Raw genomic sequence first — 22,972 nt, 5'->3', positions numbered from 1 at the left:
GGGACTTGTAGTTTCACAACATCTGGAGGGCCGCCAGTTTGAGATTCCTGCACTAGATGGACTAGTGCCTTTTTTTTTCAACCTGACCTATAACTATGAATGTTTCATATGTGTGAAGTAATGCAGCAGTGCATGTTTTTTGCATGTAACATCAAGATAATGTTTCATAGATGGTCCATATACATAATCATTTCATAAATAGCCCTGCACATATAGGCCTTCACTGTCCCGCTGCTTTTAAATCATCAGCTTTTTTGCTTTTTTTTTTTATTTAATTTTTTTTTTTTTAAAGGCCATGTTCTGTTATAATGGACTGTTTAAATAAGGCCACCCAAAAGTGAAGTTTTTTTGGTTATAGGTGGAGCCTAGCTAAGTCAGCCCCTGATTATTTTTTTTGTCTTGGGTGCTTAAATAGTGAGATCTCCCTGCTCTTAATTACGGTTTTTGTTTCTCTGGAACTTTTGAGCATTCCCACTCATCTGTGTTTCACCTCCTTTGTTTTTTGCTTTTAATCTAAACTAAGAGACAAAGGGGAGAGTGGGAAACCCATAAGAACACATTCATACTAGAATGCAGTGCATTACAGCTCATGCTTTTTTCATGTGTGTTGGGATGCCATTCAAAATAAATGGTATTGCATTGCAAACGTTCATGGCGCACTACCCTAGTAGTGTGAAAGAGCCCTAATAAGGACATGTGCCGATGGGCTTTTGTCCACACAGCTCAGGAGGAGATCAGCTACTCTTGTTAATGATTTCTGAATAATCCCAGAAGGGTCTCAAACTGTTGGCAAATAAATGCCCTAATGGCCGTAGCGGGTGTACAAAGCCGGAAACTCAGCGCCGAGATCTCGCCGTTAGCATCCCTGAGAGATGAAGAAAACCATCAGGTGACTTAGCCCTCCGTCTTCTACCAAACACCAAACTATAAGGTTTAGAGTCACTGGGGGTTATTTACTAAAGGCAAATCCACTTTGCACTTCAAGTGCAAACTGCACTTGAAATTGCACTGAAAGTGCACTTGGAAGTGCAGTTGCTGTACATCTGAGGGGGACATGCAAGGAAAATAAAAAACATCATTTTAGCTTGCACATGATTAGATAATAAAATCAACAGAGCTTCCCCTCATTTCAGATCTACCCTATTTATTTAAGGTACCCATATAGCGCCGTCAATTTACGCAGCGCTCCAAACATACATCGCACACTCGCATCGGTCCCTACCCTCAAGGAGCCCACAATCCAAGGTCCCTAACTCACATTCATATACTAGGGACAATTTTGGACATAAGCCAATTAACCTACCACCATGTCTTTGAAGTGTGGGAGGAAACCGGAGTATCCAGAAGAAACCCGCACAGGGAGAACATGCAAACTCCAGGCAGGAAGTGTCGTGGTTGGGATTCGAACCAGCGACCCTTTTTACTGCTAGGCGAGAGTGCTACCTACTCAGATTTAAAGCTATTGCGCTTCCAAGTGCACTTTCAGTGCAATTTCAAGTGCACTTTCAGTGCAATTTCAAGTGCACTTTGAACTTGTAGTTTGCACTTGTAAAGCAAAGTGGATTTGCCTTTTGTAAATAACCCCTACTGACTCTTTACCTTTAATGACTTTGTGTACATAATATGACTCGGTGAACCTCCTTTAATTTTTAAATGTAAGTTACTGACTTTATTTTTTTTTAGCAAGCAAGAGAGTTGGTACTAGAGATCATTAGAGAAAAGGACCAGGCTGATTTCAGAGGTTTACGCAATGACTTCAGCAGCAGGATGGGAGGAGGAAGCGTAGAGGTAAGTAGAAGTGCAAACACACTACTTGTACTTTTATCTTCAGTGCTACAATTTACCTTTTTCTTGTCACTTTGGGAATTCTGATATTGGACTTAACCAGGTGTGTTTAATGTGACTACATAACTTTTATTCATATAACTTCCATTATCTACCAAACACTGAAAAAAAAGTTTTGGGCTTACGGATTCCATTTACTATGACGGCTTTTTGGACAAAGTTAAATACTATAAAAATCCTACCAATCCACCTTGCAGTCTGTATGTAGCAATATAGATATTTGGGAGTTTGATGATAGTACTTGTGCTGTAGAAGTAGTAGTTGTAAGAGATGTCTGGAGGTTAATGATTTTTTGACATCATGTGGAATGGAGGTACAGAGAGAAGCAGCAGCACAAGAGAAGTCCTGGTATGTGAATAAGTTACCAGGGAGGAATGGAGACATTGTGAGCATGTGAAGTTTTTGTGTTACCACTTGAAACTAACGGAGATGTTGAAAAGAAACATTGGTAAGGACATATTAGTATAATGTTATTAAATGGACGTGAGATGAGACGTATAGTGGCAATAAAATGTATGTATATGAATTCCTTGGAATTAACTGGTTTTCTGCAGTAATTTGACATAAAATGTGATCTAATCATCTAAGTCATTAAACCTTCAAAGTGCTGGAGTTAAAGGGAAGTGAACCCATGGACTACTTATCTGGAGGCAAATTAATGAAATAAGTTTGAAAGTGTGGTCTAGAGCTACTTTGTTTGATAAGACACTAAAACATTTTAAGAATGCAGTTTTATAAGAATCATCAGCTGATATGAACCACGCCTCACAAAAAAGGAGCTCTCTGAAGAAATAAGGTCAAGAGTATTTGATCTGCATAAGGCTGGAAATGGATACAAAGCAATCTCAAAGTGTTTGGCATCCATCAGTCAATAGACAAATTTTCTTTAAATGGAGACCGTTTAGTACTGTAGCTGCTCTTCCTAGAAGTGTGCCCAGTCAAGATGACTCCCACGGCACAACCCTTAGTGAGGTAAAGAAGAACCGATGAGTAACAGCTAGAGGCTCTTAGCGCTTTGCTTTGGTGTGTACCTTCCAGCTTTACTATTTCTTCCCGCAGACCCTACCCTGCAACTGCCGTTGCTGTCATATCCATTAGCCAAACCTTGGGGCATGCCCCATGTTCTGCCTCCTGTTCACTAGTCTGGTTTTCTATAGCCGATCCTGGCTCTCTGGTCTGTCCCTCTGTGTCACACAGCAGGAACCTACAGGACTGGCAGTATTTCGGTATTTATTAGCCTGTACATCTGTGTTCTGACGTGTCCAGCCTATTTCATGATTTGTTTTAACTAAATTTTGCTGTGCAGTAGGAAAGGCTTATAAAATAGCATAATATAATGCACTATATGAGTTTCGTATGTAACCTGTGGTGTCCAAAACTACACTACTGCACTTCTGCACTCTGTGTGTTTCTTACTCATGACTCCTGCACTCTATGCGTTACTTTTGGCCCAGGGCAAGGTAGGCATAAGTTTTATTTAATGATAACCCTTTTTTTAGTCCCTCCCATTGTTACCTTAGTTCAGCCACACCCATAATTCTACTCCTGTGACCGATTGAGGATGTGTTAAACCCTTAGCCTAGAGTCTCTCTTCCCTTCAAGGAGGTGTCCCCTTTTCACTTTTCCAGGTCATTGCATTGTGCTTCCATTTATCTGTCCTACTCCCTCCATAGTTTGGATGTAGTACAAATTTTTTGAGTTTTTCTTGGCCATGTTATCTTCCAGGCTCGATGGAGTCTTTGTTGTACCTGAGGATCTTAGTATTAGGCAGCCTGCGTCTCATTCCACTTTTTTTGGGCAGCTCATCATTCAAATCTATAGGCTTGAGATAAAAAGGTCCACCTTTTTCTGTCAAGGCACATGCCACTCGATCAGTAAGTGCTTCTTGGGCGTTTTATCACCCAGCGTCTGTTTCCCAAAGTCATAAGGCTGCCACCTGATGTGTTCACATAAGGTCCTTTTAACCACTTCCATACCAGGCACTTTCCTTCCTTCCTGCCCAAAACAATTTTTCGCTTTCAGCGCTGTCGCTCTTTGACAATTACGCAGCCATGAAACACTGTACCCAAACTAAATTATCATTTTCTTCCCACAAATAGAGCTTTCTTATGGTGGTATTTTATCACCCCTGCGGTTTTTAATTTTTGCGCTATAAAAAAAAGACCAACAATTATAAGAAAAAACTGATGGGCTCTGGTTAGGGGGCACTGGTGAGGAGCTACTGACAGTCATTACTGAGTGGCACTTTTTTGTGCACTGATTGGCACTGTTGTGGGCACTGACAAGCGTTTATTATGGGGAAAAGCTGGCAGGTGTTGGAAACTGATTGGCAGCTGATGGGCACCTTTTGATGGTGGCTGTGCTGATAATCAATGTGCTGATTATTGGCACAGGCTCTCCCTGTCACTGTGAACCAAGGAAAGCCATTTACCGACACTTCCTGGTTCACGTGATGATCAGCTGTGATTGGTCACAGCTGATCATGTGGTAAGAAGCCTCTGTCAGAAGCTTCATACCACGATTGGAGTTGCGGTGTGTCAGAGTGACACACAGCACCTCCGATCGCTAAGCGTGCATGCGCCGACTGTATTGTCCTGGGCACGTCATATGATGTCCGGTCAGGATATCACAACTACTTTGCCGCCGTCATTCTGCTATATGACAGATGGCAAGTGGTTAAACAGCTCTTTGAGCTGCGCGCAGCCCCAGTTTTACGTGGTTATTTTCAGGGCTTCTTAGCGCTTTGCTTTCGTATTTTACCCTCCAGTTTTACTTCTTTTGGAAGTTATCTCAGATTTCCTTCTGACCCTGTGTCCCCAAATGAACAATTAAAAAAACAAAAATTTTGATTTACCATAAAATCCTTTTATTTAAAGTTCAATAAAGCTGGCCTTCGATGAATCAAAATTTGGTTGGTTCTGCAGGGCCTGGACTAATTTCAATTCCTCTGTGGCCATTACTGATCTTGAGAAAACAATCTAATAATCGACCTCTCACAAATCTTGGCCAGTGTAGTGTGACAGTAGGAGATTTTTTTTCTTACCTGCAAGGCAAAGGCATAATGTGCTAGTATGCATCGCATACTAGCACATTATGTGAAACTTGCATCAAAAACCAAGCCTTTCATGGCCTCACTGAAGGCGATGTCCATCTTCACTCGGTCTTCCTTCCGAGTTTGTGGACTCTGGCTCTGTGACTGGCTGGAGCTGAGGTAACGTCACTCCCGCACATGCGCGCTGGAGCCACTGGTCACAGCACAGGGCTCTGAAGAAACGACATGGGCGGCCGTTCAATGATTTCACTGGCTGCATGTACAGTAAATATCTCCTAAACGGTACATGTTTAGGAGGTATTTACCTTACCTATAGATAAAACTTAAAGTTTACTTCCTTTTTAAGCATTATGGGAGTAGAGTGGAGAGTTGAAGGGTTATACCATGTTGAGTGCTTTTTATGTTTGCCAGTGTCCATTTCTTCCGTAGGCAGCAGTTTAACCCAGTGGTCTCGATCCTGTGTCCCTTAAGCCTTCTACACACCACTAGAAAAAAAACCTGACCGCTCAGGTTGGAGCTGCTGTACTAACGGATGTTAGACCCCTTTCACACTGAGCCGCCCCGGGCAAAGCGGCGCTATTTTTCCCGACGAGCTCACGTGCAGAAGCAAACGCATACATGAGTAGCGCCCGTATATGAAAACAGTGTTCAAACCACACATGTGAGGTCCTGTAAAAAGCTGCGCTAGGAGTTAAATAATAGTCTATGCAGATATTAATAAAAGGGGATTTTTCAAATCCTTTTCAGAGTAGAACCACCACCACTGTGCACTTCTAAGCAGTAGTGACAATCCACCGTATAGTAGTTGAGCCTGCTTACCAGATGGCAAGCATAAAAGAGCAAGTGGCTTTAGCCCAGCCCAGGCCTTTTAGCTTGCTGGCGCTCCCGGTGTTCCTATGGGGGGGGTTTAAATCTCCAGGCTCACTTGTGTTGTCCACGTATCACCATTTAGCACGGGAAACCCGGATAACTCAGAAGGAAGAAAAACTTGCCATAGTATAAAATCCTCCAGATATTTATTTAAAAAACATGTAGACACTTACATTTAGGTTAGCAAGGTTGCATATACGAAAAAGCCGGCCGGCATGCAAACAAACGGAGCCAGACAACGTCACATGATGACGAAACGCGTCTGGGAAGGTACGCACTGACGTCACCACGCTTTCGGAGTGAACGGGCTCCGTTTGTTTGCATGCCGGCCGGCTTTTTCTGAACACAGCACTATGGCTCCTGGGTGTAACATCACTGCGTGGTGCCCATTAGAGATGCAGGATTAATCGTCAAGAATCGTTATCGTGATTTTTTTTTTTTTTTTCTCTCTGTTGCGATCTTAAGTGTTTCACAATTCTTAATATGCAAAGAATTCTGTCTGCTCTTCTGAAGCCACAGCCGTCAAAAGAAAGGAAGAAAAAAAACGGGCAGTCTGCCAAGAATCACAACATTCTTTAGCAGTGGAACTTAAGTAAAGACAATGTAACAATTTGTCAAAGGAATAGACTTTGTATGTAAATGAGGAAAGTTAAACCGCTTAAACACTAAACCTTTTTATGACATTTGTTGGTTTCAAAGTAAAATCATTTTTTTTTTTGCTAGAAAATTACTTGAAACCCTAGTAGAGACCCTAGAGAATTATATGGTGATTGTTGCAATATTTTATGTCACACTGTATTTGCGCAGCGGTCTTTCAAATGCAATTTTTTTTGGAAAAAATTACTTTAATGAATTAAAAAGAAGAAACTAAACGGCAAAGTTAGCCCAATGTTTGTTTGTTTTTTTGTATAATGTGAAAGATTTTACGTTGCGAGAATCGTGATCTTTTTATTCTAAACAACAAAATCATGATTCTCATTTTGTCCAGAATCATGCAGCTCTAGTGCCTATTGTAATATTCATGGCAGCCAATGAAGGGTGATTATGAGGCTTTAAAAAAAAAAAAAAAAAACGCCTTTTCTTGGAATCCATTAAGAGCTTATTCACACGTGCATCAATACAGTGTGTTGATGCAGCATGTATTTATCATGTTAAAACATCTTTGTGCAATTTCAAGATGAATTCTCAATGTTTTTAAATTGGAAGCTTTTGTTAAAATAAAAATGCAATATAAAAGCAAACCTACGGCCCTAGACAAAAATATTGTCTTTTTGAAAGGCTATATTCCATTTTTTTGCTCCTGTTGTCACCCTTTCATGTGTGCCCCTGGTGGAGACTTCAATTGGCCATATTAATACACAGGCCTGATACACCGTTTAGATCAGGAAACCAGTCCAGAGCAATGATGTGCAGCTACTGCTGGAAAATGTTCGCAGTATGCAGAAACTGACTGAAGGAGGAGATTAGCAGAACTGGGATACAGAGAGATTAAAGAACTAAAAAAAAAAAAAAGTGGGAAGAATATTTTGTGGAAAACACACATGGTGATTTGTTTAGGATACACATTGCTTTAGCAAACTGAATGTCCTCCAGTAGGGGTTTACATCCAATATAAAATTGTGACGGTTAGGCATTATATTTGCTATTTGACAAAAACCTTGAAATTGTACTTCTCTATAACGGCTGGTTGCTGCTTTGTCTCAATGCTACCTGTTTGCTTTTGTTTTGTTACAATACACAGGTGTCTGTACCTAGGTTTGCTGTGGGAATCGTAATAGGACGAAATGGGGAAATGATCAAAAAAATTCAGAATGATGCCGGCGTAAGAATTCAGTTTAAACCAGGTATGTGCAGTATTATCTAATACTTGTATGTGGTACATGGCTCTTTGTGGAACCAAACACGAGGGAGTTGCATGTCTTCATTGTTTTGAATATTGGTGCATTTGTTCAGTTTAACACCTAAATACAGTCCCCCACAGTGCAATATACAGCGCTTTAGAATTAAGATTAACGCAGACTTGTCACAAACCTGAAATATTTATAAAATTCACAAGCAGAGATTACTTTTATTGAATAGCACATGCCATTAATTATAAGTAGACCCAGACATGTTATATGCATATCTCAATTTCCCTGTGAAGCTAGCTTAGCCCTGCCTCTCTATTTATCCTTCAATTGTTGGCCTCAATAAGAAAAGGGTTTGCAAGGTGGTGAGGGGCTGGGTCCAACCCGAAAGTGGAAGAAAACCCTTATCTATAATTAGAAATGGTCCCTCCCTCCTTCCCTATCTCTTCTGCCTAACCTGTATAAAGATCTGTGTACTTGCCTAATTCCATGATCCTGCAGCTCTGTGTCAGGGAGTGTTTGACAATGACTGAATTCTGCAAGCTGTGATGTCGCCCATAGGCTTCTATGGCCCAGCCATTGGTTGGGCTCCCTCTTCTCCCCTGCAGCAGCTGCTCACTGGTACAGAAGCCAGACTTGACATTTTTAAAAAAACAATTTTAGTTAGGACTTTCTTTTCTTTTAGGCCCCTTTCACACTGTCGGACCATTCAGGTCCGCCTGTCAGTTTTGTCGGCGGACCGTAAAGGTCCGCCTGTCAGTTTTGTCGGCGGACCTGAACGGGCGCTCCATGTTAGCCTATGGAGTGATGGATGTCAGCGGTGACATGTCCGCTGACATCCGACCCGGTCCGATCCGCTAAAATCAGACGGATGGCCATACGTTCGCATCCGTCCCTGGCTGATCGGATCGGGTAAGATCTGATGAAAACGGACTAAGGCTTCATTCCCACGAGGCGGATCCGCTGCCACGGAGTCCGCCTCTGTCCACCTGCTCAGCGGGAGATCTCTCCATTGATCTCTGCTGAGCTGGCGGATGACAGGTCCCTCTTTGCTCACTGAGCAGGGAGGGGCTTGTCGAGCGCCGCTGGTTGCTATGGAGAGATCGGACATCGTATCTCACCCGATCCTCCAGGGGCGGATGCGAACTTATGGCCATCCGTCTGATTTTAGCTGGTTGGATGTCAGCGGACATGCTACTGACATCCGTCGCTCCATGGGCTAACTTGGAGCGCCCGTTCAGGTCCTCCGACAAAACTGACAGGCGGACCTGAATGGTCCGACCTTGTGAAAGGGACCTAAAAAAAGTCAAAACTTTCATTAAAATTTTAGCTGCCCATATCTCAGGATCAAATACTATTTTCATACAGACAGAGGTTTACTTTTACTTTTAGACCCCTTTCACACTGGGGCGGTTTTCAGGCGCTTTACGCTGGAAATGGCCTCTGCTAAGCGCCTGAAAACCGTCTCCCATTCAATCGAGTGTGACTTTTCACACTGGGGCGGTGCGCTTGCGGGACGTTCACAAAAAGTCCTGCAAGCAGCGTCTTGGGAGCGCTGTATATAGCGCACCCAAAACGCCCTGCCCATTGGAATGAATGGGCAGCGCTTTTAAAATGCCTGTAATGCGATTTGAAAGTGCCACAAAACTGGAGTTTTTAACCAATTTTTTGGGGTTAAAAGCGTCAGTTAAATAGCGATAAAGCGCCGCTATAACTAGGCCGGCGCTTTCAGTGTGAAAACAATCTTAGAAGACACAAATCACTTCTTCCCTCTTATTTTTTTTATTTACCGGTATATATTTTATGCATGTTCCTGCCAGCATTAGCTTTACTTTTTTTTTTTTTTTCTTCTTTTTCCTATTGGTCATTAAAGCTGCTTTTCACATTAAAAGATGAAAAGGGAGTTGGAGTGGGCGGGCCAGCCATTGATTTTGTGGCAAAAACTGAATTTTCCAGCAAACAAAACCCTCCACATTTATACATTTTATGTGTCTGGCTACAGTTCCACTTTAACCATCCCAGTTGTGTTGTCTGGGTTTGTTTTAACCAACTGCTCATCTCATGACAGTTTGCCACTGGGTGCTGTTTTTTTTTTTTTTTTTTTTTTTTTTTTTTTTTTTTTTTTTTTGCACATAGATATATTTTTCTAGAAGCCTGTCATTTTGTGTAATCCGCAGCTTTCAAGCAGAGTCGCTGCTGTTATGCTTTAGTTGATGTGGCATGTGCTGGCCTGTTTTTATATACGAAGCAGCGCTACATAACAGCTGGGTTTACAGCACATGGGGCTAAATGGTTTGCTTTGCTTGTGTTTGCCTCCTGCAGATGATGGAATCAGCCCTGAAAGAGTGGCGCAAGTAATGGGCCTCCCTGACCGGTGTCAGCACGCTGCGCATATCATCAATGAGCTCATTGTGACTGCACAGGTGAGAGACTAAAACTCTATGGACTTGTACTGACATTTTATACCTGCACCTGATACCTGCAACACTCCTCCTTTGTGCAAAAGACAACACCAGAAAAACGTACAACGCATGTGAACAGTTTAATATTTTTGTATATATTTGCTTTCCTGTGAAAGAAAATGGTTGCAAGAATGCTGTCCCTAGCACTTAGAAGAAAATCCAGCCCAGGATAACTCATCCTACCACCAGCATGCCTCAATTATTTTGTTAGTGTCAACGATGCTGGTTAAGACTAACCAAAAGGACCATGTTGTCCCTGGCTTTGATGGCACAGGAAACTGGCTCTGGAGGATCCTCATGATGGACCTCAGCCTGGGAAAGAGCCCTGGGCACCTGGTCAGGGCAGTGGACATGGTAGTTGGAGGAGTCTTGTCTCCCAATCAGCATCTTGGATACTCCTTCTTTTTTTTTTTTTTTTTTTTCTAGTGAGGTTTTTTTATATTTTTTACTAACTTGCTCCTTTAAGTGAACTAAAGGTAAATCCCCCCGTTTCAGATAGTGTGGACATAGATTGGAACAAAGCTGTTGGCTCTTATCGCTACCTGTGCCCCCATTAGGGAGATTCACCCTCTATCTGTCCTATTTACCATATCATTGACAGTAAAAAGAAAATCCAAAATTTTGAATTGACACTGGACCAGTGATAGAGGGGAAGTCTTCCAATGGGGGATACCATTTCTTTGGACACCCCAAGATTTTCCCTCACTTTGGAGGGATAGCTTATCACTTTGGCCGTGGAACAGGAAGTAAGAGAAATCTCCCCTATGGGACACAGATGGCACAAAAAAAAAAAAAACAACTTTTATGACCATCTCATACTCTATCCAAACTAAAAAAAAATGCCTTTAATTCCACTTTCATAATTTGTGGATTAGTAAAGTAGAGATCAGTAGATTAGCCACTAAGGGGGTGTTTGGTAACTGTGCAATTACTATGTCTCCCTTTTAAATAATGCTGCACAGGAAGTGCACTGTTTTCATTGAGTTAGCCAAATTATACACGCATTGCAAGCAGGAGCAGTAAATCACAACTAGGAAAGCACAATACATGTAATGAGCAAATATGGCTGCACATATTATTCATAGAAAACATTTTGAAAATATTTAGATATAGTGGTAAGATTTAAACCAAGCCTATTCTTAATGCATTTTAAACATTGGAAGGATTTATATTCGCTTTTACTAGTGGTAGAAAAAAACTTTTTGTTCTGCAGTCTAAATTTATGTGCTGTCTCCTGCAGGAAAGGGATGGTTTTGGCGGCCTGGCAATCGCTAGGGGTCGGGGGCGCAGTCGTGAGTGGAATATTGGTACGTCAGGAGGAATGCAAGAGATCACCTACACTGTGCCTGCAGACAAATGTGGACTTGTCATCGGTAAAGGTAGGCCTTACCAGAAACCTCCACACTAAAATCGCACAGGAAGCTGTTCCACTTTCTTCAGTCTGAACAAGGTTGATGTATTCCCAGCAAGGAGCTGCCGAGCCAAATCATTCATTTGATGTCCATAGATGCAGTACACACTTTTAACCGCTTCAGCCCCGGAAGATTTTACCCCCTTCCTGACCAGAGCATTTTTTGTGATTCGGCACTGCGACGCTTTGACAACTGTGCGGTCATGCGACATCCCCCCCCCCCATAATTAGAGCTTTTTTTTTGGTGGTATTTGATCACCTCTGCTTTTTTTTTTTTTTTTTTTTTTTTTTGGCGCGCTGTAAACAAAAAAGGCGTAAATTTTGAAAAAAAAAACACGCATTGTTTTTTACTTTTTGCTATAATATCCCCCAAAAATATATTAAAAAAAAATATTCTTTTCCTCAGTTTAGGCCGATATGTATTCTACATATTTTTGGTAAAAAAAATCGCAATAAGCGTATATTAATTGGTTTGCGCAAATGTTATAGCACCTACAAAATAGGGGATAGTTTTATGGAATTTTTATTATTTTTTTTACTAGTAAGGACGGCGATCTGCATTTTTTTTATCGGGACTGCGACATGGCGGACACATCAGACAATATTGACACATTTTTGGGACCATTGGCATTTTTACAGCGATCAGTGCTATAAAAATGCATTGATTGCTGTAAAAATGTCACTGGCAGGGAAGGGGTTAACACTAGGGGGCGATCAAGGGGTTAATTGTGTTCCCTAGTTTGTGTTCTAACTGAAGGGGGAGTGGACTGTGTAGGGGAAGAGATAGATCGCTGTTCATACTCTGTATGAACAGATGATCTGTCACTTCTTCCCTCAGAGAATTGGAAACTGTGTTTACACACACAGATACCAGTTCTCTGTGTGCCCCGAGCGATCGCGGGAGCCCGGCGGTGATTGCGACCACCGGGCACTCGCATCGGCTCCGTGGGCAGCTGGTCGGAAAGTAGTTAAAGTGTATGTCAGGAATAAAAAAATATGCAGTCATCTTTGCCATAGTTGCACATTTCCTGGTGTTTATCTGCCCTTGAGATAACAAGAAGTGAACACTGGACACACGGCAACTCTGAATTTCTGATCAACAGGTACCTTGCGACTTTGAAGTGGTTTACCGGGATTATGGCTGAAGACATCGGCCATAACCCTGGTGCCATTTTATACAGCCAGTGGCTGGCTTTCTCATGAAAGCATTCCGAGTGGCTATTGAGCCACTGGACTGCTTTCAGAAGCAGCTTAAAGGAACCCCTGCTCCCAGCACTCAATAGTGTTTCTCAGGCTTACCATTTCTGCCAGTTCACCCGAGAAACGATTCTAGGCTGCCACTGGCTGGTCACACAGGCCATCAAAGAGTAGATCCTCTTTGATCGCCTTTATGGCCTTGGAGGACCGAAGCAATGTCAATAAAGAGGCTGACATCCTTATTACTATTACAAGGGATGTTTGCTTTCCTTGTAATAAAAATAGAAGTGATTAATTAAAAATGAAAAGGTAAAATAAGGAAAAAACTCTAAACGGCAACCTGTAAAGGTGTTTTAAAGCGTTGCCTATGGATATTTTAAAGTACCGTCGTTTTATTCCACTAGTGTGCGCAATGTTCGGTATCTATTCGGCATAACAACATCTTTGACATTTTACCAAAAAAATGGGGTATATATTATTTTTTGGGTTATTTTTATATTCATTAAAGTGTATTTTTTCCTCCCCAAAAAAATGCCTTTACAAAACCGCTGCACATATACTGTGTGACATAAAAAAAAATTGCCGATAGCCATTTTATTCCTTACGGTCTCTGCTAAAAATGTATAATTGGGGGTTAGAAGTAATTTTCTACCAAAAAAAATACTGTTTTTAAACTTGTCAACAAAGTGCCGGTAATAGCCTCATCCTAAAGTGGTTGTTATCTTTATAGTTTAATATTATTTTTTATTTTTATTCAGAAAATGCATAGAATATAAAAATGCACAGTAGGTACAGGTAAAAACAATAAGCAACAAATCCCCACAGACTAAGGGGAGACGTGCATCAGGTCAGAATAATGCACAATGCAAAGAAATATCAATACATTAAGGAAAAGATATTGCAACATATAAGATTGGAAAGAAAAATCAGAATGTCACCCTGCCCTTTCCTGAGCAACAGCTGAAGTCTGTAGATTTGTTTGTAAGGGGTGAAAAACCTTGTGTTCACCATGATTGGCTATCATGGTGATCACATCACCTGGGGTATTATGCTGACTGGTGCCCAATCCTTAGTATGACACTAGTGACTGTTGGTGATAGCTGGTCTCCAAACACAGGTGCACACTTCTAGTTTAACACAGGTATGTTGACTAAAGTTCCTTCTGCGTGTAGAACAGTGCCTGAAAATGTTGACGTAGAAATCAAGGAATTTTCTAGGTTTCATTTTTTTAGGTTGTCAAAATCCTGAAGTTTTGCTTTTAATCTAGAAATTGTATTGAGAAATAGGTTAAAGGAAACTCCACTTTCAACCCTATTTTCTAAAATTATGTATCTCTGCTTTTCCTAATCCGTTTGCTGTAATGTTTGCAGGGGGTATGTGTGTAACAGGATGTGTTGCTTTTGTCATGTTCAAATTTGCAAAGTGAGCCTTTGCTAAAAGAAGTCTGGGAGCTTCCACTGTCCCACTGATTTTTTTCTGGGGTTGTCATCCTCATCCTGGCTTTACTAAAAAGTGAGTAATTGACCAGAAACAAGCACAACAGCCACGGAGATCTGAAAAGTCAAAACTCCTATACTGCATGCTTACTCTAGGTCGGTGACTAGGTATTGAAGCTACACACTTGAATCCGTTTTTTTTTCTTACTCCCGGGAACAGTCAGAGGTACACATGTTCAGTGATTGAGGCAGGCTGTGCAGTAAGGGAAGAGGGGTGCATGGCCTAAAGTCTCAGTAAATTACAGGTTTCCAAACATGTGGCCCTATCGCCATTATTTCTTCTTTGTTTTTTTTTTTTTTTTTTGTTTTTTTTTTTCTGATGGTTTACTGTGTTTGCATTGCGTTTTCTGTTCTGTCTCTGTCCCTTTCTGATCATTTTGGTTTCTTTTGGCATTCTGCTAGTCTTTAATGTACAACATCAGGGCTTTGTTACTTTCCAGCATCCATAAATCTCACTTGCAGCCTCTGCTTGGTGAAGCATGGCTGTTAATTAGATTATAATCACAGAACGATTAGCAGCTCAGGCACTTAAGTATATTTAGAACAATTTGTTTACCCAGCCTGCCCTTTGTACCTGCTGTAACACACTAGTCTCTGCTGGGTTGCTGCTCTTGTTCCCTTTTAGTGCACTATTAATGTGTTGGCGGTAAGCCTACGGCACTGGCCGTTCTTCATAAGTAAAATCTTCACTATATGCCTGCCCTGGAATGGAGGCCATCACCGACATCTTCTTTGACTTTGTTTAAAGCAAACCTGTGCTTTGACCATACAGGAAAAGACACTATGTTCACCTCAATGTTGGTTCCCAAAGCTGTTTATACTGTGGCTGCTGGGAGTGAGGAGAAGCGGCCCCCTGTAAGCACATGATGCTTTCTTAGGACTTTCCTGAGAAAAGGGACTTATGTAGGAGTGAAGAAAGGGTAAGTATAAGCAGCTGTGGGAGCTAGCATGGGCAGTGTACAGGTTCGCATTAAAAAGCTTTTAATGTGATATTTACTTTTTTACATGCTTGCTTGTCAATATATTGTATTAAATAAGGGTAGAAGTAGATGAACCTCTATTATGAACTAATTTTGTGATAAGAGTCAACCAACCCATAAACTTGCAGTATGAGAGGAAAGCCACAGTAAAGCACAACCATTTGCTGTGCTGGAAAGCATTGAAGTTTTATGTGAGCAAATATGGGTGTGTGTGTGTGTGTGTGTGTGTGCAAAATGTGATAATTTAAGTGTACGTTCACCCAAAACTAATGCTAAACGTACTCTCAACGGCATTCTAAACCTAATCGATATAACCCCGTATAGAAAATCACTATACTTACCTTTTCTGAAGCCTGTCCAGTCTCCAGCAGCAGCGGCTGTAGAGATAGCTGACAATGGCTGGAAGGTGACGTCACCCATAGTTACTATGGGGCATCCGTTGTTGGCTGCCGCTCCTGCACACTCCCACACACTGAAGCTGCCACTGACAGGTCAGCGTTGGACCGGACTGAAGCACCTGCAGAACAGGTAAGTATAGCGATCTCTTTACAGGGCTGGATAGATGAAGCTTAGGCTGCCCACTTCTTTCATCATCATGGACCTCTTCCTAACCCTCTTTTAAACCGACCATGGAGTGACATTCAAAAACACTTGATTTCTTCATGGAATGTTCACCATAAGCCTGTTGTATGTAACAGAACTAAAGTTTCACTCGCATTTTTGGCAGTTTGCACACAAAATTTGACGTTAAACTGCTGCTCCAGGGTCCTGTCACTCGTTTTTAGCCAACAGCACAACTCGCCTGTTATTTCCTCTGAAGCCTAGTGCACATGGGCTGAATGTCGGGCGGTTCAATAGAACCCGGCCAACATTCGGCCCGTGTGTACGGCAGTTGGTCTGTCCGAAGCCGGGCGTTCAGCTGGCTTTCGTTGAAGGGGCGTTATCGAAAAAAGTCTGCCGATCGGCTTTCGATCCGCCCTCTCAGCCTACGGTTGTGACTGCTGACCAGAGTGTTCTGGCAGGGGGGCCATCCCCCTCTCGGAGCACAATAAGAACAGCAGGGGAGATCGCTGTACTAACGTCAGTTAGTACAGCAGCCCCTCCTGAGCTGTCCGTTGTAGTTATTTCATTCAACTTGAAAAACAAATAGTGTGTACTAGGCTTAATACTCCAAAAAGACTACTCTGGGACTTTAAATTGTCAATGCATACACTGGTAAGGCTATACGTTTCCTTTAATTGCATTGCAATAATTTCATACTGTGTATCAGGTTAGCTGTAATGCCTGTGCTGACTTCTTTGTTTGGGAGACGCTAGGGTAAGAAAGGGCTAACTTCTAACTACAGACATATTCCAGGCTGGCAGGACATGCCCAGCGGAAGTACTCTCTGTAAAGATGCTCGGCCAGCATTTGAGAGAAGCCTTCACCCCCCTCCCTTAGCCCAGTCACATTTCCATGATAAACAGTGTGTGTCAGTGACAGGCAGGGGCTCACAGCCTTAGCCTGTCCACTCTGCCTTTTAACTGCCTTGATTAATTGCTTTACAATTTGCCACCCAGCTGGGGGGCCCCTCTCTTACCTCCTCTCCTTACTGTTCCTGTAAATAGGAGCAGCCTGGGAGGAGGGGGGCTCCATTCAAAGGCTCTCAGACTGCAGGGACAAATTGGGACAACACCACTGAATACCAGGAGATTGGTGCAATAGCCCATATTAAAATTGGCATGAAAAACAGCAGTTGGTTACATGGTTAAATAATCCAATGATGTGACCGGTATAGAGAAAAAACAAGCTTCTGCCAAATTTTATAGTGCATGTAAACCCAGTGTTTGTTTTTTTTCCAACTTGTTTATTATTATTATTATACAGGATTTATATAGCGCCGACAGTTTACGCAGCGCTTTACAACAACATTAGGGCAGACAGTACAAGTACAATACAATTCAATACAGGAGGAATCAGAGGGCCCTGCTCGTTAGAGCTTACAATCTAGGAGGGAGGGTCAAGTTATACAAAAGGGTAATAGCTGTGGGGGATGAGCTAATGGAGAAAATAATGCAGTTGTTAGATGGAGGCAGGATAGGCTTCTCTGAAGAGGAAAGTCTTCAGGGATCGCCTAAAAGTGGATAAATTTGGAGACAGTCTGACAGATTGGGGTAGGGAATTCCAGAGGATGGGTGAGGCTCGGGAGAAGTCCTGGAGGCGGATATGGGAGGAGGTGATGAGGGAGCTAGAGAGCAGGAGATGGCGTTTAGGTTGGTATTTACCAGGTATGTCCAAAATAAGTGAATTTGTTTTCTAATGAAGGTGCCAGGGGTAGGACAAGAATGATCTTTCATTGATCTTTACAATAGATGCTGCCTTCTGGTGTTCTGCAAATAGAAGCATCATATACACCATTTAGGGGTAAACTGATCTAATAAGCCAGGCGCACTGAAAAATAACAAGCTTGCTTTTACTTTCTGAGTCTTTTCTATTGTTAAAGATGTCCCTTGCTTCTTTAAGAATTGCTATAGGTTGGAAATTACCTTTATGGGGTTGATCTACTAAAATTGGAGAGTGCAAAATCTGGTACAGCTCTTCATAGAAACTAATCAGCTTCCAGGTTTTTTTGTCAAAGCTTAAAGGGTTACTAAACTCTCTAGTTTTTTTAAAAAAACAAACATGTCATACTTGACTCCACTGTGTGGTTTGTTTTGCACAGAGTGGCCCTGATCTTACTCTTCTGGGGTCCCACATCGGCGCTGGAGGATCCTCCCCGCATCGGGAAACCACCTAGGAGAAGCGCTCCCGAGTCCAGCATTTGTGTCCATAGACACAGAATGCCGGACTCGGCCCCTCCCCCCAGCATCATTTGATTGACAGCAGCGGGAGCCAATGGCTGCGCTGCTATTGATCTATCCAATCAGAACACGAGACACCAGACGGAGCTCGCTTGCTCCCGGCGAGGGAATTATGGGGCTCAGGTTAGTATAAGGGGGGCTCAGGGGAGCTGCAGCGCTACAGAAGGTTATTCACTTTGTTGCATAGAATGCATTAAGATGAAAAACCACAAGGGTTTTAATTCAACAAACTGAACTTAGAAGCGGATTGGCTAGCATGCAGCGCTGCACCACATTTTGCACTTTCTAGTTTTAGTAAACCTGTCTTTAAAGATAAATATTTTGGGGTCTACTTTTTTTTTTACTTGATTTTTTTGAGCCCAGCATTTTTATATTTTTTGAATTCATTTTGGTTTTTTTTGTTTTTTTTTTTGTAATATTCGCCTCCTCTGTCACCCTTCCCTAAAGACGTTCCCGTTTTTGTGATCCAGCACTTTCTGTGAATACAGGACCTCATGTAATACTTAATATTCCCATCGCACACATTCCTGGATGAGCTCACGAATATGGGTGCTGCAGCAACAACCAACTGGATACTGGTTCAAGTCACAATGAAGATATTTGCCAACCCACCATGGAACGGTGAAAAATAGCATCCAAACGTGTAATTTATTGCATGATCACAACACAAGGAGAGTGTAACGTTTCGGAGTCACCCAGGACCCCTTCGTCAGGCGTGTGATGATGTCACATGCCGTTTGGACGCTATTTTTCGCCGTTCCATGGTGTGCTGGCAAATATCTTCATTATTCATACAGGACCTCATGGACACATCCCTTGGAGTTGTCATCCCCGAGTCTTGCAGTACAATGATGTAGGGAATATCATTGAGAGCTCCCCACCACTATACAAGGGGGACCATGCACATTACGTCGTGACCGACCAGTAAATTTCTGGGTGAAAAAAAAAAGTGTACAAAAAAGATCAAAAGTCACATGCGGAGACGGGGTGTGGAATTGTTCTTTAAAGTTTTTTTTTTCTCAGCTGGTTATTACATTTGTTCAATGTATATTTTCTATATTTACAAGGAAAGCTTATTGGGTCAGGGGCCCCCTTCCTCCTGTTGAAATCACCATACTTAAACTGACTAAGCGATCACCCTGTAAAACATTCAGTTTAAAATGGAGATGAAAGGCAAAACTTTTTTGTATAAATATAAAAAAGATTATAAATAGACCCTTTTTTTTTTTTCCCGCTGTAAAATCGTGGCAATAACGCACTACATGCTTTTCTGCAGCTTCTCCATTGAAGTCTGTCAGAGGCGTATCTAGTGAAAATGGCACCTATGGCAAGCATTGAAACTGCACCCCTGTCAAAACATTTGGAACCCACATCTTTCAGATAACCCAAACATGGTTTAGAGTCTGAGATGAAAGAGGTAACGAAAGGAGAAGGGAAAGCTGGATGGAAGGACAGCAGGCCCAGATCCTACACCACAATAGCAATATGTGTATTCCAGAAAGCTTAACAATCAGCAGATAAAGATACTGCAAACACCATCCCTCCAGGCAGATCTCATCGGACAGATACTGTACAAGAGATTGTTGGAGAGTGTGCGGAGGTGATACAGGAGATGGTTAGAGAGTGTGCGGAGGTGGTGCCAGGAGATGGTTAGAGAGTGTGCAGACATGGTGCAGGAGACAGTCAGACTGCAGACATGATACAAGAGATCAGATACTGCAGTTTCTGTCTTACTAACAGTCCATTTGCCAAGTACGGTTAGTAAGACAGTAAATGTATAATAAGTCTGTGAAGATCCAAGCCCGACCAGCCTAAATCCTGAAAGGCAATATAAAAACAAATTGTGCAGAGCACACAGAACTCTGGCACCAAGAGCTCTTTAGAAACAGCTGCAAATCATCAGGAACACTGTCACACTTGTAGCATCTTCTAGAAGTCTAATTATCAGTGTGCTCACATGTGTGACAGTGTGAGAGAGAGACCCATCTCCTGGTATCACCTTAGCTATGAGCGCTCCTCCATCCTCTATCCTCATTAGGTGCCGCATAAACAATGGGAGCTCCTCCTGGTATCTACTCTGTCATCACCTTATCTAGCAGGGGCTCCATTCCTGTCATCGTCTTCTCTAGAATCTCCCTCCTCCGGTCAGCCTGTATTGCTCACCCGTTCTGCTTGCTGGTGTCCTTCAGTGCAGCCCAGGCCATGGCGTCCTCCCTCCTCCCGGGCACAGTGCTGAGGCTCCCGGAGAGCGGATTCCGAGTGATGGACACTTCAGGGCTGAGGGAACTAGTAGCATGCAGCAGGCGATGGCCATCTCTTGTCATGTGACAGCAGTTAGCTGACAACTGTGAGGGTGGAGCCTTCTGTACCCCGGGCACTGATTGGCTAGGACACTGTGCAGCCCCTGCTACCTCCTTAGCTAGTAGCTGGCCGTTGCATCCCTCACAGCATACTGTGTGGGTGGCGCCGGCTGACGGCGTGCCGGAGCTGTTCATCTTTTTTAAGGGGGGGGGGGGGTTTCTACACCTCGGCCCAGTCCGTCCCCGCCTGGGAGAAAAATGATTTTTCGGGAAACTACCGGAAACGGCCACAGTCTGGGAATGTACCATCAAAATCGTGACTGTTGGCAAGTATGCCCTGGTAAGTGCCTTTCTGCCTAGCCACTCACGAGCGCCCCCTTCAAATGGCGCCCATGGTACTAGCCATACCCTGGATACACCACTGAAGTGTATGGAACCAAAAAAGCAAAAAAAAGCTCAGTTTTTTTGCATTCTTTTTCAAAAAAAGTACCTGACCCTTTCCAAAAACGCAGCGGCTGAAAAAAGCATGCATGTAAACGTGTCCCATAGGAAACCATGTTAAATTGACTATAGAGCGTTTCTGCAAAAAGCACCAAAAAAGCATAGCTGTGAACTAGACCTAACACTTCCTCCAACTTTTCTGCTTTAACTATCAGATTCAATTTTTGATGATGATTTTGGTGACAGAATAGTTTAACACTGACACCTCGATAAGTCTATGTGAAGGGCAGCAGTGGGCTTGCAGCGGTTATGTTTGGCAATGCTTTTCTTTCCTAAAGCCAGGTTCCAGCCTGTACAAAAAAATAAATAAAAATTGACAGCAGCTAAAAATACTGTATCTGCTGACTTTTAATATAAGGACCTGTTCAGGGATCCCGTGATGTCGTTGTGTTTTCTGAATGGTCCCGCCGCCTTCTGGAACTTGTGTGTCTCCCAATAGGCGGGGGGCGGACATTTCGTAGATCGCTGCACAACAATTGCGGCAATCTTACCCAGAAGTGGGAGCGGGCGCCTGGTTTGACAGGTATCTGCTCTCCCCGAAAGGTGCCAAATGTGACAGCGGGGGGGGATTAAACAAGTGGCGCTTCCCCTTTTGGGTGGAGCTCTGCTTTAAGCGGTGTGCCAAAAGGCTTCTCAGATTAATAGAAAAGGTAGATGGGCTGCTGCCTGCATTTTAAACCATAGCCCTATGCGGATAGTCCATGCTTCCATAAAGCTCAAGGCAAGATAAACATTAGAAGGCTATGAAATCTGCCTGGCTGGAAACCAGAGGATAAAACTACTTAGGGCTGTAATGTATTTAAACTCTGGAATCATTGAAGAGGAGACCCATCTTGGTTCTTTAGGAAACAAGAATGCTTTATGTAAGAACAGAATAATTCTTTTTAGGCAGCCAGCAGTTCAATTCACTCCCCTGTTCTCACTCTACTCTATCTCTAGTCTGTTAAATGTCCATTCAGTCTCATGACTATACGGCCTCATGCACTGAATGAGACGACAGATTGGAGGTTAGAGGTGATTACATGGGTGTCCCTGCTGTGCAGTGTTCTTCTGTAATTGATTGGGAGATCCCCTCTCCGCTACATTTATCCTGCAGCTAATCATTACTATCTAATGGTTGGGATATTGTACCTCACAGGCGTTCATAGAAAATGTGGAAATGCTCTGTTTCTCTGAATCATTTGTAATTTTATCTACATACCAGTAACAGCTCCATTTATTCTTCAGCCTCTCTATAGTCGTGTGTGTTTGTAAGTAGATTTTTTTTTTTTTTTTTTTTTTTTTTCTTTAGAACAGAACTACTTAGTAGAAATTTTGAATTGTTGCCAGTGTATGCGATTAACAAAAATATATGGCTTCCTATGTGTATTTCTAATATATGCATAGCTCAGTTGGAACCTGCTTTTGTCTATAGCACATGGTACTGGAGGGGGGTTTCCTTTTTACAGATCTCCATCATAGAGATGGATCCTGTATGTGTTCTCCATTTGTATACAGGAGCCACTTGGTGCAATTGTCTTGTCATCCTAACCTGCTGGCAGCATCAAAATGATTATCCTCCCCTTGTGTTCTACTAGAAGCTGGAACAGTTGAATGTATAACAAAATAATGGAGACACGGGGTATGGAGATATTCCTTTTGCTAAGTTTGAAACTATAAACACCATGATGAGTGAAGTTAGATTGAATAAATCGTGTATTTGAATGGCCCATCGGTCTTAATATTGAATGATCATTAATGCATTCTTTTTTGAAAGTTTTGGCTTAAGTGGAGCATGGCCCAGTCATTGACCGGTCACATGATCAAAACGAGAACAGGAAGTGGTGTTTATGTGTGGGAGACCATCCTGTTGGTGTTGGCTAAATCAAAATGTCAGCTAAATGTTTTTACAAATAAATATGTGAAAAGTGTGGTGTGCATTTGTATTCAGCCCCCTTTACTCTGATACCCCTAACTAAAATCTAGTGGAACCAATTGCCTTCAGAAATCACTTAATTAGTAAATAGAATCACCTGTGTGTAATTTAATCTCAGTATAAATACAGCTGTTCTGTGAAGCCCTCCAGAGGTTTGTTAGAGAAACAGCATTTTGAAAGCCAAGGAACATACTAGACACGTCAGGCATAAAGTTGGGGTGAAGTTTAAAGCAGGGCTAGGTTTATAAAAAAAAAA

At 42.4% G+C, this 22,972-nt stretch overlaps 1 protein-coding gene across 3 annotated transcripts in view; it reads left to right on the top strand.

Annotated features, from left to right (window-relative positions):
• FUBP3 (far upstream element binding protein 3) overlaps positions 1-22,972 on the top strand; it is a 136,674-nt gene that overhangs the window by 78,776 nt on the left and 34,926 nt on the right. For all 3 annotated transcript variants that reach the window (XM_073600482.1, XM_073600480.1, XM_073600481.1), the window contains 4 exons: positions 1,684-1,788; positions 7,509-7,611; positions 9,937-10,037; positions 11,317-11,455. In XM_073600482.1, the coding sequence (XP_073456583.1) occupies positions 1,684-1,788; positions 7,509-7,611; positions 9,937-10,037; positions 11,317-11,455 (448 nt within the window). The remainder of the gene's footprint in view (positions 1-1,683; positions 1,789-7,508; positions 7,612-9,936; positions 10,038-11,316; positions 11,456-22,972) is intronic.

The sequence above is a fragment of the Aquarana catesbeiana genome, linkage group LG09 (assembly GCF_042186555.1).
Source record: "Aquarana catesbeiana isolate 2022-GZ linkage group LG09, ASM4218655v1, whole genome shotgun sequence".
In the NCBI taxonomy this organism is placed as follows: Eukaryota; Metazoa; Chordata; class Amphibia; order Anura; family Ranidae; genus Aquarana; species Aquarana catesbeiana.
The sequence above is the reverse complement of the archived record's forward strand: the minus strand, read 5'-3'. Positions and strand labels throughout refer to the sequence as shown.